Source organism: Notamacropus eugenii, chromosome 2 (genome assembly GCF_028372415.1).
Source record: "Notamacropus eugenii isolate mMacEug1 chromosome 2, mMacEug1.pri_v2, whole genome shotgun sequence".
NCBI lineage: Eukaryota > Metazoa > Chordata > Mammalia > Diprotodontia > Macropodidae > Notamacropus > Notamacropus eugenii.
The window spans coordinates 494,248,943-494,266,474 of NC_092873.1; the positions used below are offsets into that span (position 1 = coordinate 494,248,943).

The 17,532-nt window shown below is 39.8% G+C and overlaps 1 protein-coding gene across 2 annotated transcripts in view; it reads right to left on the reverse strand.

Annotated features, from left to right (window-relative positions):
* The window catches only part of MCOLN3 (mucolipin TRP cation channel 3), a 49,339-nt gene that overhangs the window by 16,551 nt on the left and 15,256 nt on the right, over positions 1-17,532 (reverse strand). For both annotated transcript variants that reach the window (XM_072648908.1, XM_072648909.1), the window contains exons 4-11: positions 14,554-14,707; positions 9,166-9,250; positions 8,988-9,084; positions 5,028-5,127; positions 3,374-3,486; positions 3,100-3,249; positions 732-833; positions 520-642 (exon numbers count right to left, since the gene is read on the reverse strand). In XM_072648908.1, the coding sequence (XP_072505009.1) occupies positions 520-642; positions 732-833; positions 3,100-3,249; positions 3,374-3,486; positions 5,028-5,127; positions 8,988-9,084; positions 9,166-9,250; positions 14,554-14,707 (924 nt within the window). The remainder of the gene's footprint in view (positions 1-519; positions 643-731; positions 834-3,099; positions 3,250-3,373; positions 3,487-5,027; positions 5,128-8,987; positions 9,085-9,165; positions 9,251-14,553; positions 14,708-17,532) is intronic.

The following is a 17,532-nucleotide window of genomic DNA, read 5'->3' on the forward strand; positions in this document are numbered from 1 at the left end:
ACCTAGCAGGGGTGTTGAGAAGATCCAATAGGATAGTATTTGTAAAACATTTAACACACTGCTTGGCAGATAGGAAGAGCTATGTAAATAATTATTCCTTTCCCCTTCCTTTCCCTAATTTGTATCATTAACACTTCCCCCATCATTTTCTTAAGCCTTGGCTATTAACAAAATGATAAATCAAGCCTTGATTTGTAATGTTCAGAGATCTCCAAGGTTTAAATGTTCACACTGAAAACTGAACAACTGCCTGGGCAAGCAGGTTGGAGCTGGCTCCAGCATGCATACACCTGCATCCACCCTTCCTCCAAAGAGTCATTCCTTATAATGAGAACTTTTCTTTTTTAAAGAAAGTCAGCAAAAAAGATCAAAATGTATGCAATTTTGCCCACCCATAGGAGCTCCCAAAACTGCAAAGCAGGGACTAAATCTAAACTGATTTGTTTGTTTCTTTGCCCCAGGAGTCCTAAGTGACTGGCACTCAGGCATGGCCTGAGAAACAGGACTGCTTCTCCGCACCTTCACATGATAAGGTCCCAAGACAATCCAGCCACAGAAGCAGTAGCCCAGATAGATCATGGCGGCGCAGCAGCAGAATCTAATCACGTTGGGTAAAGCAGCCTGAAGAGTCAGAATGAGGAGCTGTGGGAAAGAAGTGCCATTGGTGAGTCCAATGAGGAGACCTCAAAGAAATGCCAACCACCCCAGAGATTCTGAGAAAAAGACCTTACATTGTACTTCTGGAAGAAGCCCAGGTAGCGAATGACTCCGAGCCACACAAGCATGGTCGAGGTCCCCAGAAGGATGCTACAGACATCATAACTGGTCAGGCTCTAGACAGAGAGACATTGGAAGCATGGGTCTCCCACCTTTTATATGCCGTAGCTTAAGTTCATTAATGTGTGCATAACAGTCATATTGAAAATGTGACATTTTCCCACCCATGTACAGGGCTGACTTCACTCTATAATAATAATTAACAATGATGATAATGATGATGATGATGATAAGGATAGCTAGCCTTTATATAGTACCTATGTGCCAAGCACTGTGCTAAGCATTTTAGAAACATTATGTCATTTGATCCTCACAATACTAGGAGGTAGGTGCTATCGTTATTCCCATTTTATAATTAAGGAAACTGAGTCCTATAGAGGTTAAGGATCACACAGCTAGTAAGTAAGCCCAATACTGTGTCTGAAACATAGTAGCTGCTTAATAAATGCCCGTTGGATTGTTGGAGAAAGTTCTGAGGAGGAAACTCAAGATTGTTGAGGGCTGTGAGATCATGCCATATGGGAATATGTAATGTTTTAGTATACATACCATATGTAAAAAATACTATGCAATATGAAATATACTACAATTCTACATACTATATAAAATTCACATGTAATGTAATGTTTTATCATATATGTGATATAATACTATATTATAAACTATAAAATGTGACAGGTTTTATAGAATTTATAATATACATATGTATGGTTTGTAGTATTCAAAATCTCTTCGCATTTATTATCTCAAATTATGCTCCCCATAATACTGTGAATGTAATAAGACAAATGGCATTATTCTCATTCAACAAATGAGGAAACTGAGTCAGTCACCCAAGGTCACATGGCTAGCAGATGGCAGAAGTGAAACTTAAACCCAGGCCTTATAACCTACAAGTCTAGTGCTTTCCAATGAATGACTTTATGGGAGTAGAGACTCAATAGAGGTTTTGTTGTCTTTCAATAGTTTTCAGTCACATCTGACTCTTTGTGACCACATTTGGGGTTTTCTTGGCAAAGCTACTGGAACAGTTGGCCATTTCATTCTCCAGCTCATTTTACAGACTAGGAAACTGAGGCAAACAGGGTTAAGTGACACAACTAATAAGTTTCTGGGACCAGATCAGATCTTAGATCTTCCTGACTCCAGGCCCAAGGTGCTCTATCTACTGTGCCATCTACTTGCCCTCAGCACCAAGAGACTCATTTTACAAATAGGGCAAATGAGGCACAGGAAAGTAAAATAATTTGACCCAAAGAGATCTAACACTTCTTACAGTCACTCCTGTATTCTATAAGAGATGAGTTTCTAGACATAGAAAGAGAAACATGTACAAAGTGCACAATTTTGCAGTCCAGATTAAGGACCCCTCTGCTAAGTCCTGCCGTGATATTTTTCAGGTTCAGCCAACCCCACTTAATAGTGGGGCAGTTAGATGCACCAGACCTGGAGTAAGGAAAACCTGGATCACATCCTGCCTCAGACAATTACTAGCTGTGGGGTCCTGGGCAAGGCAGAGTTTGCCTCTATGTACCTCAGTTGCCTTATTTGCAAAATGGGGAAAATAATAGCAGCTACCTTACAGGGTGGTTGTGCAGATCAAATGAGAGAATATTTGTAAGGCACTTTGCAGACCTTCAGGAGCTCCAGAAATGCCAACTGTCACAACAGGTAACTCTGAAGGCTATTAATAGAAACAACAGGTCAGTAGGAACATCCTGATATTAAGAAAAAAGGCACCAATTACATGTTAAAGAACAGTATTATTTAACATCTTAATGTTGAACAAGAGTCCAGTGGCTTTCTGTAAGACAAATGAGGCAGAAGGAAAGAAACAGGCATTTGTGAAGTGCTTACCATGTTTTTAAACTCTGCACTAAGTTCTTTTACAAATATTATCTCTGAGTCACGACTCTACCACTACCACTCGTTTGTTTTTATAGCTTAGTTATTTCAGACTCTTTGTGACCCTATTGGGGGTTTTCTTGGCAAAAATACTAGAGTGGTTTGCCATTTGCTTCTCCAGCTCATTTTACAAATGAAGAAACTGAGGCAAACAGGGTTAAGTGACTTGCTCAGGGTCATACAGCTAGGAAGTAGCCAGATTTGAACTCGGAGAGATCAATCTTCCTGACTCCAGGCCCATTGCTTTATCCACATTATGCCACGGAGTTGCCATATAATGGAGCTATCACTTCCTTATTCTTTCAGGCTATGCCTTTCAGTGCAGCCCAAGATCACATTTCATTGGCTACGCAGTTTCTGGACAACAGCGAATACAAGTCTAACACTGGAGCTTTTGTGAGCAGCAGAAGCTCTTACCTTAGCCTGGATTTCCATTTTCAGGACTGAGCCAACAACAGTCAACATGTCACTGACAATAATCAAAATGTACCATCCATTCACAAACGCCATTTGATCAGTAACGGAAACTTCCTTCTTAAAATGGAGGAGGAAGAAGGTGACATATTCCTTTAGGGGAGAATTAGAGGGGTCAGAAAGGGGGGAGGGGAGTAACAGTCAATACATTTTTAAAATATTTGCACCTAGAGTATCATTACTAGAAAGGAATAAACACACAATACCCCGTACACACCCGCTGGAGCTGAATTCCTTTAACCACCGACCGGGTGCAGAGAATTAATGAAGCGAAGCAAGTCAGGATGACAAAGCCATCGAAAATCATCATGTAATGAGTATTCTTCTGTACTGCAAGAGATTAGCAACACACACTTATAGAGTTGGTCCATGAAGTTACGGAGGCAATGCTCAGTTTGATGGGGATATCAACATGGGCCCTATTTGTCTGATGCCAAATAGAAGATACAGATTAGGCCAGGCACCATTCCCATGCATAGGGACTTAAAGGCACACAGCAGAGTGGTGGTAAAGAGGTCCCCATGGCTAGAACTTCTTCAATATTATTATGCAAACTATTCATCTAAAATGCAGTAGCTGAAGGGGGAGGCACAGGGGTCTTTTGTTTTTAATATAATTATCCCTCCTGAGTTATCTAACAAGATTCTTGTTTATTCAATTGTACGGAGCAGACTCTGGGAAGCTTTCGTAAGTGTTTAAAAGCACCTGTGAATACTAGAATCAAATACTTGAAATGAAATTCAAAATACTAAACAAAATTACATTTTTCCATTCACCCCCAATGCCCCAGTGATTCATACAGTACCTGGCACATAATAGGCCCTTTATAAATGCCTGTTGAATTGAATTACCTACCCAAATGTCAAGTGGATTCTAACAAAAGTAACAAAGATGGCTTAGTGGATAGAGAGAGGGACAGGAAGACCTGAGTTCAAGTCTTACCCCTAACTTATAAGAGCTACCTTGTCTCTGGGCAAGTGCCTGAGATAACTCTCTTAATGTCCCAGGCAGCTCTCAAAGACTGTAAATTGCACATGAGTTGCCAATCTGTATGGAGGAGGGTGTTTCCACACTGGAAAAGAAAGAATAAGAAAGCATTTATTGAGTGCTGTGTGTGGAGGGGATGGAGAGCATGTCTCAAAATTAGGAGGATTTGGGTTCAAGTCACCTTTAGGGCATACTGGCTACATTGTCTTGGGCAAGTAACATAACTTTTTAGTGCCCTCTAAGACTATATGTTACAGGAAAAGTCTTGATCTGCCTTAGTGGAAGGCATTTCCTCACCTGGGAGTTCCTTATACCTATGAAATCACAGGTTCAGTCCCTTATTACATGCCTGACATGTACTAGGCATTGAGTTTCCTGCCAATGTAATCAGAAGGTCCATCCAAAGGGGAAAAAATGACAATAACCTTTTTCACCGACTCACCTAAGCTAAATCTTGACCCTGTACTGATAACTGCACAAGAACCTTCCATAACTCCCTAGCATTAAGTCCAGACCAAAACACCATTGTGAGTACTACAGCAGGTGGGTATTGGAGAATGGCAGAACTCATGATTAGATCATGTCCACTCACAACACTTTCTAGACAAGGCAGAATATCCTTGACCACATAAATTACTGCCATTCTAACCTGGGAAGGTGGAGACAAGAATGGTGAAGAAATCAGCCATCCAAATGATCAGCAATGGCCTGCCCCCCACCTCCTCCCACCCCCCATCTCTCACTCGACTCTCATCTGCACTTAAGTTGGTATCCAGAGACCTGGGAGCATTCTGTATTTCTCACTTGGCACCCTAGAGATCTTGAGGGTGGTAATTTAAGGAGATTTTCTACTCAGAAATTCATCCTAAAAGCTCATCACTCACTTGATCCAGATACGTGCCAATCTTTACATTCCCTGATGGCAATATCATTATCAAGGCTGATTTTAATTCTTCCACTATGGGCCTTATTGTCAAAAATGATCTGTGAAGAACAGGGAAAAAAAGGGTCAGAGATATCAGCAGGTTCTGAAGAAAAAAAATCACTCACATGAGAAGTTAGATCATGCTCTCCTTTTTAAAAAATGTCTATATTCCTATAATTGCTTTAAAAATTCTCTCCAAACCAAAGAATATAAAACTTACCTCCTCCCTTATGGCAGAGAGGTGGGGGACCACTGAGGCTGATAATGATAAGCAAAGACGGAATACTGTGTATGTTACCTGGCAACATTTTTATGTCAGATATTTTTGCTTCATTGTTTTTCTCCTCCACAAAATAGCCAGGATTTACATAAAGCTTTGAGGTTTGCAAAATAGCTTCCATGGGTTAGTTAATCTTCAGAGCAACCCTGGGGGGTAGGTTCTACTCTCATGCCCTTCTTCACTGATGAGGAAACTGAGTTTAGGAGAGGTTAAGTGGCTTACATAGCTAATGAGTGTCTGAGGCAAGACTAGAACTCAGATCTCTGTGATTCCAAGTCCAGCCTTCTATTCACTGTGCCACCTAGTTCCCACACAGGAGGATTCAATCAGGGCGGAGGTCATAAATGATTATTATGTGAACGACAAAAAGGAAACCTATTTTTAAAAAGTTTTTAACTATGTCCCCTCAGGCCCTGCTATAATGCCTCAGTGTGAACTGGAGGTGTTCCTGGTTCTCAGGGAGTATGAAACCATGATGGAAAGACTTTGAATACAGGCCCTTACAGTGGACTCTTACATGTGTGTTTGTCCTTCGTTGCCGAAGAAGACCATGACATCAGAGAAATGATGACATGACTTGTACTTGACTTCGTTTTGAGTGAGGGAGGGCTGTGCAGGTCACCAGCCTCACTTCTCCTCCAGAGCCATCTGAATCCAGTGACCAGATGTTCATCAGGATGACTGGAGATGACCTGTGTGTCTCCTAAATGCCCAACTCTCAACACCAGGGTTATTGAATGGAAATGGGTTGAAAGGAATTTGATTCCAGAATACGAAAAATGAAAAACTCACACACTCCCTTCTTCTTAAAAAGGTTGGGGATCACCATAGAGAATGCCACATGTTTTATTGCTTGACTTTGCTTGACTGTTTTCCTCTGTACAAGTGAGGGTTCAACTGGGCAGAGGAATTTGTTGGGAAATTGCTGGTGTTTAAAAAATAAGGCATCGGTGATTTTTTTTTAAATTTAAGCAACACAGTTTGGTGGCTAGAAAGCTGGTCAAAAAATTAGGAAGTCCTGGGTTCAAATCTTTCTTCTGACACATGATGGATCTGTAACCTTGGGCAAGTCACTTAATCTCTAGGTACTTTAGAAGACTAGAAATGACACAGAAGGCTCCTGCATTGGACCTACAGTGGCAGAGGATATTCCCTCATCAAGAGTTCCCTAAATCAATGAAATCACCTATCTGATTCAAACAAAAAAAATTAATAAGAAATTACTTTGAATGTTCCCTCAGCATACACATATTAAAAAAATGTGTTCCCTGTATATCCTAAGGTCTTCCCACTTATCTAATAATTATAATGTACTCAATACACAATCTGATTCTCTGATTTCTTAACTGCTACTCAATTTTATTTGCTATAAATAGGGATTGTGAAACATTCTGTTTATTATTAAAGCTATTAAAGCTTTAAACTGCATTAAGACTTTGGAGACACCCTGTGTTTTTGCCCCTTTCTTCTGCTGTCACTCAATCTTTCCTGTATAAAATGAACTGTTAGATTGTGTGCTGGGTATAAACTGAAAATTACATATTTGTTATTCAGTCAGTCTCTTTCAATATTTTATTTTGAATTTCACTTTATTACATATCACTACACTTCCTTTCTTTTTTAAAACATCTTCCAGCTCGTATAATTATATTTTAGATCAGTCTCTTCATTGTAATCTATGTCTTTTTGCATGTATATGTTCCTTATAAATGAAGGAAGAAAGGAAGGGAGGGAGAGAGAGGAAGGAAGGAAGGAAGGAAGGAAGGAAGGAAGGAAGGAAGGAAGGAAGGAAGGAAGGAAGAAAGGAAGGAAAGAAGGAAGGAGAAAAAAGATAAAAATGGGTTTACAAGAAGAGTATTCCTTATTCTAAGATTACAACTGAGTCCTACTAAAACCATGTCATTAATAATAGGCCTTTAATATTAGAATGTTAAGTATATATTGGGTATCCCAAAAGTTTTAGTAAAGTTTTAAGTTTTAGTAGCCTTAAAAAATTATATCTTTCATTTTCACTAACCTCTAACTGAAATCTAGGATTTCTGTCAATTATGAATGTTTTCAACAGACTATTATTATGGGAAGAGGATCATAGTTTTTACCAGCCTGTCAATGGGGTATATCACATACAAAAAAGAAAAAAAGTTTAAGAACTCATATTCCCAAGAGAGAAGGTATTCCCATACAGCATAAGCCTCTTAGAGAAAAGAGGATTGTGTGTAGGGCTCTGGAAACAGAGAAGCAACAAGAAACTAGGCTATGATATGAAGGCGTAAAAGCTTGGACTTGGTACTCAGTTACTGTCTTGAGTTATGCAGATGATTCCTACATGATGGGAAGGAGGCTCCCTCTCTAGCAACCCCAAATTTATTTCCTTCTGTGGTAGAGGGGGAGAGTCAAAGCCCTGAACACTAGAGACCTATACAGGTCCTTGGCTAAGTCCCAATGAGCTGTTGAGGGAGACAGGTCATTTCTTTAGCCACCCTAAGTTCATGTACTTTCTGAGAGGAATTCAAGAGGATGGCACTATATGTCTAGAAGACCGTCAAGGGCCAAGGGTGGAGAACCTCCAGCCTTAAGGGCATGTTGCCATGCAGCCCTTTGACTGAATCTGAACTTCACAGAACAAATCCCCTTAGGAAAAATATTTGCTCTGTAAAACCTGCACTCAGTCAAAAAGCTTCACCCAAGGGCCTAGAAAGCCTTGACGCCCCAGGCTCCCCATCCCTGGCAGCCTCCGGTGGGAAGGCAGGACTTACCAGAGAGGGAGGAGATTTGCATCAGTGATATCTTTGTGTTTTCTTCATTCTGTCCTGCATATAAAAGCATCCTGAACCCAATGGGCATTATTACCTTGAGTGCTTACATGGAACTTAAGCCTTTTTACCCAATTTCATAGACACCTAGACAGTAATTATATTCTGGTAGAAAAATGCATGAAAGATATATAATTTTTGGAAACCTCCCCAATTTCAAACCCAATTTGCACAAACCAAGAGCTTGGGGTACTACACTATGGGGTGCTGCAGGATGGGTATCTGTTAAAAGATCACAAAGACTCTATTTTCCCTCATTCTAGACTGCATAAAACTTGACTCCAGCCTATATTTTGTGTCTTTTTTTTGTTTCACCCTATATACTTTTTCCTTTAAAACTAGATTTCATTTTAAGTTATATCTTATATTTGGACCAGTGAAGTGACATTAAGGGACTAAAGCAGAAGAATTGAGAAGTTGTGAGAGAAGTCCCTTTTCTCTCCTCATTTTCATCATTTGAAAGGTGGGAGGTTGGACCAAATGACCTCTGAGGTCCCTCCCATCTCTAGGTTTAAAATCTATGCTAAGAAACAATGACAAAAGACATGCTGAAACAAGGTAAAGCCATATAATGATGCGGATGGGCAAGGTTAAGAGACAGTTTGAAAATCAATTAAAAACCAAACTTGAATCTGGCTATTTCACAGGGCAGAAAACAACAAACCCTTAAGAAAAAGCAAAGGATACTGAAAATCCTAAAATGGCAGCCTGTCTTTGGAGAACAATGATCATTTGCTCTGCCCTTTTGAAGGACGATATCTCCCACAAGTCACATAATTACCCCATCTAGTTCTGATCCACATAAAACAAGCTGAGCCCTACTCACAGTCAGGGTAAAGTCATAACAGTCAGGGAGCTCGTGATGACGGACCGTCTGCAGATTGATGGCCTTCAGCTTAAACAGTAGCTCTACAGTCAGGAGCCTGGAAGGCAAGATGAATTGCTTTAGATGGGTGGAAACTCAGCCTAACAAAGGGAGAGGGAATTGGATAGGTCCCCCTCACCTGTGGAAGTCCAGAGTTAAGTTGAGTTTCATTTCTTCTAATGTTCCTGTATCAAAGGGCTGCATAGGGTCTACATAAAAACAATCTGAAAAAAAGAAAGCAAAGACAGAAAATATTACTAGAAGCCAATGCACTGCTAATGAAATGATCTAGCACGTAGAAAGTGCTTAGTAAATCTGCTACGTAAATGTTAGTTATTATTTTCAAATATTTTTGTTGTTGAGTCATTTCTGTCATGCGCGACTCTTGGTGACCCCATTTGGGGTTTTCTTAGTAGGGATACTGGTTTGCCATTTTCTTTTCCAGTTCATTTTACAGATGAGGAAAGTGAGGCAAACAGGGTTAAATGATTTTTCCTGGGTCACACAGCTAGTAAGTATCTGAGTCTGGATTTGATGATGATGAGCCTTCCTGATTCCACCTAACTGCCCTATCAAGTAATTTAAAATATATCATTGTTATTATTATTAACTTTCACAATGACCAGAATCACCTTGGGTTTTATTTTATATGCCTATATATATGTACATGTCTCCCCCACCTCCATTCCATTTAATGTAAGACTCTTGAGGGTAGGTATTATTTCATTTTTGCCTTGTATTTCCAACACTCAGCACAGTCCCTGGCCCTGTGGATGCTTAAGAAAACACAAACCTAAAGATTTTAACTTGTTGAAAATTTATAAAGGGAAAATAAAATCTATACAAATACAGTGGCTTGATCTTTAAAATCTTATAATTCCCATTTCCTGAACTGAAAAAAAAAAAGAAAAGAAAAGCAGAGAAAAGCAGAGAAAAGTTGTTTCAGATTTCTACCGGATCATGGGGAAAACCTGGGGCACCACAGAAAGGATGGCCAGTTCATTTTGTTCTCTCAATTTAAGAGTATGATTTTTCTCCTGGAAAAGTGAACACAAGTATCTAGGAAAGAAATCCAAAAGCAAGATAGTTTGTGGTTTCCAAGAGGGGTTTTGTTAAGTAGCTCATTAAGAGATCTTTCCTCTTTCGATATTTTCTGTTGAGGATTTGTTCATGACAAACCATCCAGCAGAGTGCGATGTGGAGCAAAATTAAGGATGGGGCTCAAAGACAAGACTTTTCTCTGATTTCTTATCACAAATAAAGGTGCTAAGGACTACTGCTGGAGACAAAGCTTAGTTAAGTAATGGCAGAATTCCCATTCTTGAACTCTGACTCTTCATTTAATAAAGCTTTGGATGAACTAAAGATGTGTTCATCACAACATGGCAGAAGAAATACTCTGGGTCAGATGCTTTCGGAATCACCTAAAAAGATTCCAGATACTGTGTATTTATTTAAACATATAGACTTGTTTTGCATGACTGCCCATGCATAATCTATACCAAATGGCTTGCTGTCTCAAGGAGAGGGAGGGAAAGAATACGAAACTCAAAATGTTTTATTAAATGAATGTTTAAAATTTTTGTTTACATGTAATTGAGAAAAATTAAAATTAAATGTAAAAAAAAATTCAGACTTATCCTACCAAAATAAAGAGTTAATCTTATGTTTGTGTATTTTTTTTGGTCTGGACTTGTGATTTCATTGTTACAGGAGGTTCCTGCCAGTACAGATGGGCAAATATTTGCAAATGATAGTCTTAGAGAGATGCCTAGTACGCTGAGAATTAATGACTTGCCCAGGGTCACATAATCAGTATGTGGTGGGTCTTGAACCCATATCTCCTCAATCCCATGGCTAGCTATCTACTGCATTTTGCCTCCTTTCCCTCTGTTATTTTTAGGACAATTTCTATCCAGTCATGCCTTCTGCAGCTTGTAATTTGTGAAAGTTCCTTTTTAATCTCAACTGTAGGATTTAACATTTGTCCCAACATCTTAGATTTGCCCATCATTCTGGCCTGTTGGGAGAACTTCAGATGTTGGTTCCATCATATTACATGTTAGTTATTTGTCATTTATTGAGTTCCCTGCAAATTTGAACACCATGCCAGCCATGTCTGAATTCATCTAAGCCACTCAAACAAATAAAAATGTATAGATGATCGATTGATCATCTCTACATAGAAAATCTAGTAGAGCCATCATACTGTCTCACAGTCACTCAGGAAATAAACATTATTAAGCACCTACTATGTGTCAGGCACTGTGGTAAGAGCTAAGGATATAAATTCGAATGCCATACTAGGGACTCAAGGATGGGGACCACATTTGTTTAACGTGCCCTATTTGCTGTCTAAAACACACTTTCTGTTCTTAGATGGTAAGATTACTGGTTTACGAGCCACTTTCAGTAATGCTTCAAAGGTTACAAATAATGAAAGAAGCCATTAGGAATGGAGGACAAAAGTTGTCCCAATATTTAAAAAAAAAAAAGGAAATTAAATATATCAAGGTGAGAAACGGTTTCTACTTCTGGAAAATTCTAAAATGTAGCACTAAAGAGATAGTTAGTAATCACCTTTAAAAAGTAAGCTGTGATTATTAAGAACCAGCAGGGTCTCAGCAATGCCAGACCTGGTTCATTTCCTTTCATGGACAAGATTACTAGACTGACAGAATGGGAAATGAAGGAGATAAAATTTACCTAAATTTTAGCCAGGGGACCATAGTGCACACAGTATGAGGTCTGAGTCCAAAAGACTCTTCTTCCAGAGTTCAAATCTGGCCTCAGACACTTACTAGCTGTGTGATCCTGGTCAAGTCTACCTCAGTTTGTTCACCTGCAAAATTGGCTGGAGAAGGAAGTGGTAAACTACTCCAGTATCTTTGCCAAGAAAACCCCAAAGGGGGTCATAGAGTCAGACATGACTGAAAAATGGACTGAACAACAACAAAATTTTAGCCAAGCTTTCAATAATGTCTCTAATGTTATTCTTGTGGAAAAGATGGGCTAATGTTGGCAAGGTGACAGTACATTTAGATAAGGTTGGAATCGACTAAATGTCCAGACTCAAAGAATAGTCAGTATAGTTCAGTACCAACTTGGTAAATATCAAATAATAGCTCAGTATCAACTTAGAAAGAAAGAGGTTTCCAGTGAAGTTCCTCAAAGATCTCTGCTTGATTCTCTATTTGGTTAACATTTTTATTGATGACTTGAATAAAGGCATGAAAGCATTCTTATCAAATTTTCCAATGACCCAAAGCTGGGAAGGAACACTAACAAAACAGATAATAGAGTCAGAACCCAAAATAAATCTTTACAGGCTATAAGACAGGTTAGAAACACTGTCAAATTTAATAAGGATGAATGCAAAGTCATCCACATGGGCTCAAAAAAATTTACTTTAGGAAGACAAAATAAGAGAGACATGGTTTAGTGGCCATTTTTCTGAAAAAGATCTGGGAATCTTAGTGGACTACAAGTTTAACATGAGTCAACAATGGGATACAACAGTCAAGAAACACAGTCTTGTACTGAATTAAGAGGGACAGCATCCAATAGTAGGGACATGGTGGACCTGCTGTACTATACCTCAGTGAGAACACATCTGGAGTATCATGTCCAGTTCTGAGCATCTCATTTTTAAGAAAAACACAGATAAGCTGGAAAACATCCAAAGGACAGTAACCTTCTCCTTCAAACTTGCCCATGTTTCCCCAACAATAAAAACAACTTCTCACTTGATCTGACCCTACTCTCCAGCTACTGTTCCATATCTCACCTCTCCTTCTCAGCTAAACTCCTTGAAAAAGCCATCTACATCTTTTCATCTCACTGGCTTCCAAATCCTGTACAATCCAGCTTCCATCATTCAATTAAACTGCTCTTTCCAAACTTAACTCTAATTTCTTAATTGCCAAATTTTCTCAGTTCTCATCCTTCTTGATCTCTCTATAACACCTGTCAATGGCAATCACCTTCTCTTCCTGGATATTCTCTGATTTAGGTTTTCATGATACTATTTTCTCCTAGGATTTTTCCCTCCATCTGACTATTCTTTCTCTGTCTCCTTTGCTGACTGTTCATCCATATCATGCCCATGAAGCATGGGTATCCCCCAAGACTTTATCCAGGACCCTTTTCTCTTTTTCTTCTATACTATCTTACTAGGTGATCTGTTGAAGTTCTCATTGGTTCAATCATACTCTATGCAGATAATTCTCAGATCTATATGTCCAGTCCTAGTCTCTCTACTGAGTTCTTTTCCCACATTACCAACAGCCTTTTAGATATCTCAAACTAGATGTCCTATATGTATCTCAAACTCAATGTATCCAAAACAGAATTCATTATCTTTCTCTCTCTAAGCTTTTACTCTTTCCATATTCCGTTGTTGTCACCACCCTTCCCATCATCCAGACTCTCTACCTTAGTGTCATCCTTAACTCTCCACTCAAACTCACCCCACATATTCAATCTATTGCCAAATCTTGTCATTACTCCCTTCCCAACATCCTTATACTCACACAGCCACCACCACACAGGCGCTCATTGCTTCTTACACAGACTACTAAAATATCTTTCTCATTGGTCTCCCTGCCTCATGTTGCTCCTTATGCCAATCCATCTTCCACTCAGCTGCCAAAGTAATTTTCCTAAAGTATAAATCTGACCATATTACCACACCTCCCCCCTACACATTAAACTCCAATGGTTCCCTATTACCTCCAGGATCAAACGTAAAGTTCTTTGTTTGGTATTTAAAGTTCTTTACAACTTGGTCTTCTCATATCCCTTGCACACTAGCCTGCATTTCCTGCCTCCATGTCTTTGAATTGGCTGAACTGGAATGTTCCCTGTTCCCTCCTCCACCTCTTCATTTTCCTGGATTCTTCAAGTCTCAGCTCAAGTCTCACATTCTGAAGGGAGTTCCCCCATCCCCCTAGTTGTTAGTACCTTCCCCTCAGAGATGAGATCTTATCTACCCTCTCCGGTCTCTTGTGTTACCTAATTATTTTCATACTGTCTCCCCTGTTAGAATGGGAGTGTTGCTTTCCTTTGCATCTCCAGCACTTAAGAGTCCACGCTTAATAAATATATTTTGATTGGAGGACTTCTCATTCTTATCATATGATTGGCTGAAGAAATTGGGGAGGTGTACATTGGAGATGAGAAGGCTACATGAGCAACATGAGATATGTTTTCAAATTCATTTGAAGGGAATGCACTCAGGACTGCTCATCCTTGAGCTGGAACATGAGAGGGGAAACTAGGGCAATGGATAGAAGTGGCCAAAAAGTAAATTTGGGTGTAATGTTAGGAAAAACTGAGGTAAGGGCTTCCCTGTCACCAGACCATCTTTAAGAAAAGACTTGAAAGCCATTTTGTCAGGTGTGTTTTGGAGGGGATTCTCGATCAGACGTAGATTGAATAAGAAGGCTCTCAGCATCCTGTGATTTTTAAAGTATGATACAAAAGTTGAAAAAAAAATTAAAAGTGTTGGCTTGTGGGAGACAGTCACCAGTTTCAACTTGTGGGTCAATATCAAAGGTGTCATTTCCAGGAAAGATGCTGCCTCGCTTGTAGAATCGTTGACAGATTGCCATGGTGGATTGTTTAGCTCCCCTGTTTTCATAGGCATGATTTCCAATGGAAATGTTTTGGAGCTGCACATACTAGAACCAAAAAGGAAAAGAAAAAATGAAAGATGTGAGGTGAGGCACAGCAAAGGTTAAGACCATGAGCCTCCCCAGCTAACAGCAGACTTTCATCTCTCTACCACAACCCTTAAACATTCTCGCACTGACAAATCACTGGACTGGACCAAACTAGGAGTTAAGATGGTGATGGCCTGAACTGAGCACATGGCCTTAGAGTGAGAAGAGCAGTAGAGGACTCAGCCACAACAAGGAGGAGTAAATATCTGAACTTTGCCCTCTGCTGTTGCAGCGGTGAAATATTGAGACAGGTGAAGGTCTGCCCTTCCAGAAAAATGAATTTTGTATCCTTTCCAATGGGAATCCAAACCAAAGGATGGTGCTTTGAGTCTGTTAAATTCTAGAATAAACTGTTGGGAGGGAAAGCAGAATGTAGATTCCCTGAAGGAAAATCGTATTGATTGTTTAGGGAGTATGAATCCTTGATGTATCTTCTACATTTTCTGTGAGGTAAAGTAAAGGCTGTCATGTACTGAATATGCCTTGTTAACTGGAACATAAAGGATCTGGGTACCCTTTGCCCTTTGTGGATATTTACAAAGTACATCCATGCAATATTCTGAGATTTCTTAGAGGCGACTCTGGGTAGGAGCAAAATAAGGTAAAGATCTGGTTGTTGTCTTTCATGCTTAAAGAAGACCAAAAGGACATCACAATGTTGGGGTCAAGGTATAATGTGTCCAACTGTGGCTGATCAGACCAATACAAACCTAGAAGGCTCCGCCACGGGTTGGGTACAACTAGTCCATGTGAACATTTGGAGTGGGGATGTCTCTAAATTTGTACATCTCACATTTCTTTTGAGCTACTACAATTCTGCTTTGCTCATAGAGCACAGTGTCTTCCTCGATGCAGGCACACCATGCTAGATGGTCAGTGTCTCCCATGTTTCATGATTGATTCCAAAGTTCTTCAGAGAGACCTTGAAAGTGTCCTTCTATTGCTTTTCCTGACCTCTATGTGAGCACTTGCCTTGTGTGTTCTCCATAAAATAGTCTTTTAGACAAATGTATGTTTGGCATTCTAGCAATGTGGCCAGTGCACTGGAGTTTCACTCTTTGCATTAGAGTTTGAATGCTTGGCAATTTGACTCAAGAAAATACCTCAGTGTCCAGTACCCTATCTTGCCAGGTGATCTTCAGAATCTTCCTAAGACAATTCAAATGGAAATGATTCTGTTTCCTGGCATGGCACTGGTATACTCTTCAAGTTTCACATGCATACAACAATGAGGTCAGCACACTGGCTCTGTAGACTTTCAGTTTATTAGGCAGTCTAATGGCTCTTCTCTCCCACATTTTCCTTCAGAGTCTCCCAAACACTGAGGTAGCTTTGGCAATGTATACGTCAATCTCATCATCTATGTGTACATCCCTGGAAAGTATACTGTCAAGGTAAGTACACTTATCCATAGCATTCCAAATTTCTCCATTTGCTATAACTGATGGCTCCACACATGGATGGGGCAGTGATGACTGGTGGAGGACCTCTATTTTCTTGGAGTTGTCAGGTCAAAATTAGCACAAGTAGCAGAGAATCAATCTCAGCCACAGAGGCTGCATTAAGTGTATAGTCATCTGTAAACAAAAAAGTCACACACAACTCTCCCTCTACTTTTCTCTTGGCTTGTAGCCTTTTCAAGTTAAATAACTTACCATCAATGAAGTAGCTGACTTTGATGCCCTTGTTGAAGGTATCTGACAACATTGTTGAAAACATCATTCCAAAAAGCCTAAGAGCAAGCACACAGTCCTGATTCATTCCAGTGGTGAATGGGAAAGAACTGAGGGTACCATCCATGCTACACACCACCTTCCTCACTTCCACAGCCTGTCTCTTCTCCTTATGATGACATAGTCTGTTAAATGCCAATGTTTTCCTCCACAATACACACACAAAGTTTTATTGCTCTTAGGTAAATGGAAGACAGTGTTAGTGATGAGAAGGTTATGCGATGGCCAAGTCTTCAGTAGTAAATGCCCATGGCTGTTGCTGTTTCGGACTCCACTGCTCCCAATAAACCCTTACCATGTCTGATAGTCTGTGCCTATTCTGGCCTTAAAGTCACTCAGAATTACAAGCTTGTCCTCTTTTGACACACTGATGATAACGGTCCCCAGGTCTTCATAAAATTTTTCTTTGACTTCTTCAGGGTTTGTCATAGTGGGAGTATACATACTGATAACGGTGGCATGGCATTTTTCTGCAATTCTTGTTGTAAGAGAACTCAGCAAGCATCACATCCAAATAACAGTCTTAAGTGAAACAAGACTGGCAAATGAAGGCCAGTTTACCAAAGCTGGAACTGGCTGCACATTTTTCTGGAGTGGCCACAGTGAAGGGCAGTGCGGAGAAGCTGATATAGGTTTTGCAATTAAAAAATAATCCAATCAAGAAGTCTGTATGCCTCCCCAAAAACGTAAACAACAGGCTCATGATAATGCATCTGCCACTTGCAGTGCCACTGATCTCTTTTATTAATAACATGCTAGCCTCATTAATAAAATCATCAAATTACCCAGAAACTATGTCTCCCAAACTTTTTAAATGTCACAGTATCTTTAGAAATCAGTAGAGTTAGAAGTCCCACTACGTCCCCAGGTAGTGAGTCCATCCTAGTATTTAAGTAACCAAAATCTTTCCTGATCCAATTCAAGCCTATTTCCTCTGGTTCAGTTCTCTGCAGAAATGGAGAGTAAACTGTGTCCACCTCATAAAAACTTTTGATTAATCTTCAGATAGATTCTGTCAGTTTGCTGGTCTTGGAGTCAGGAACTGCTAGA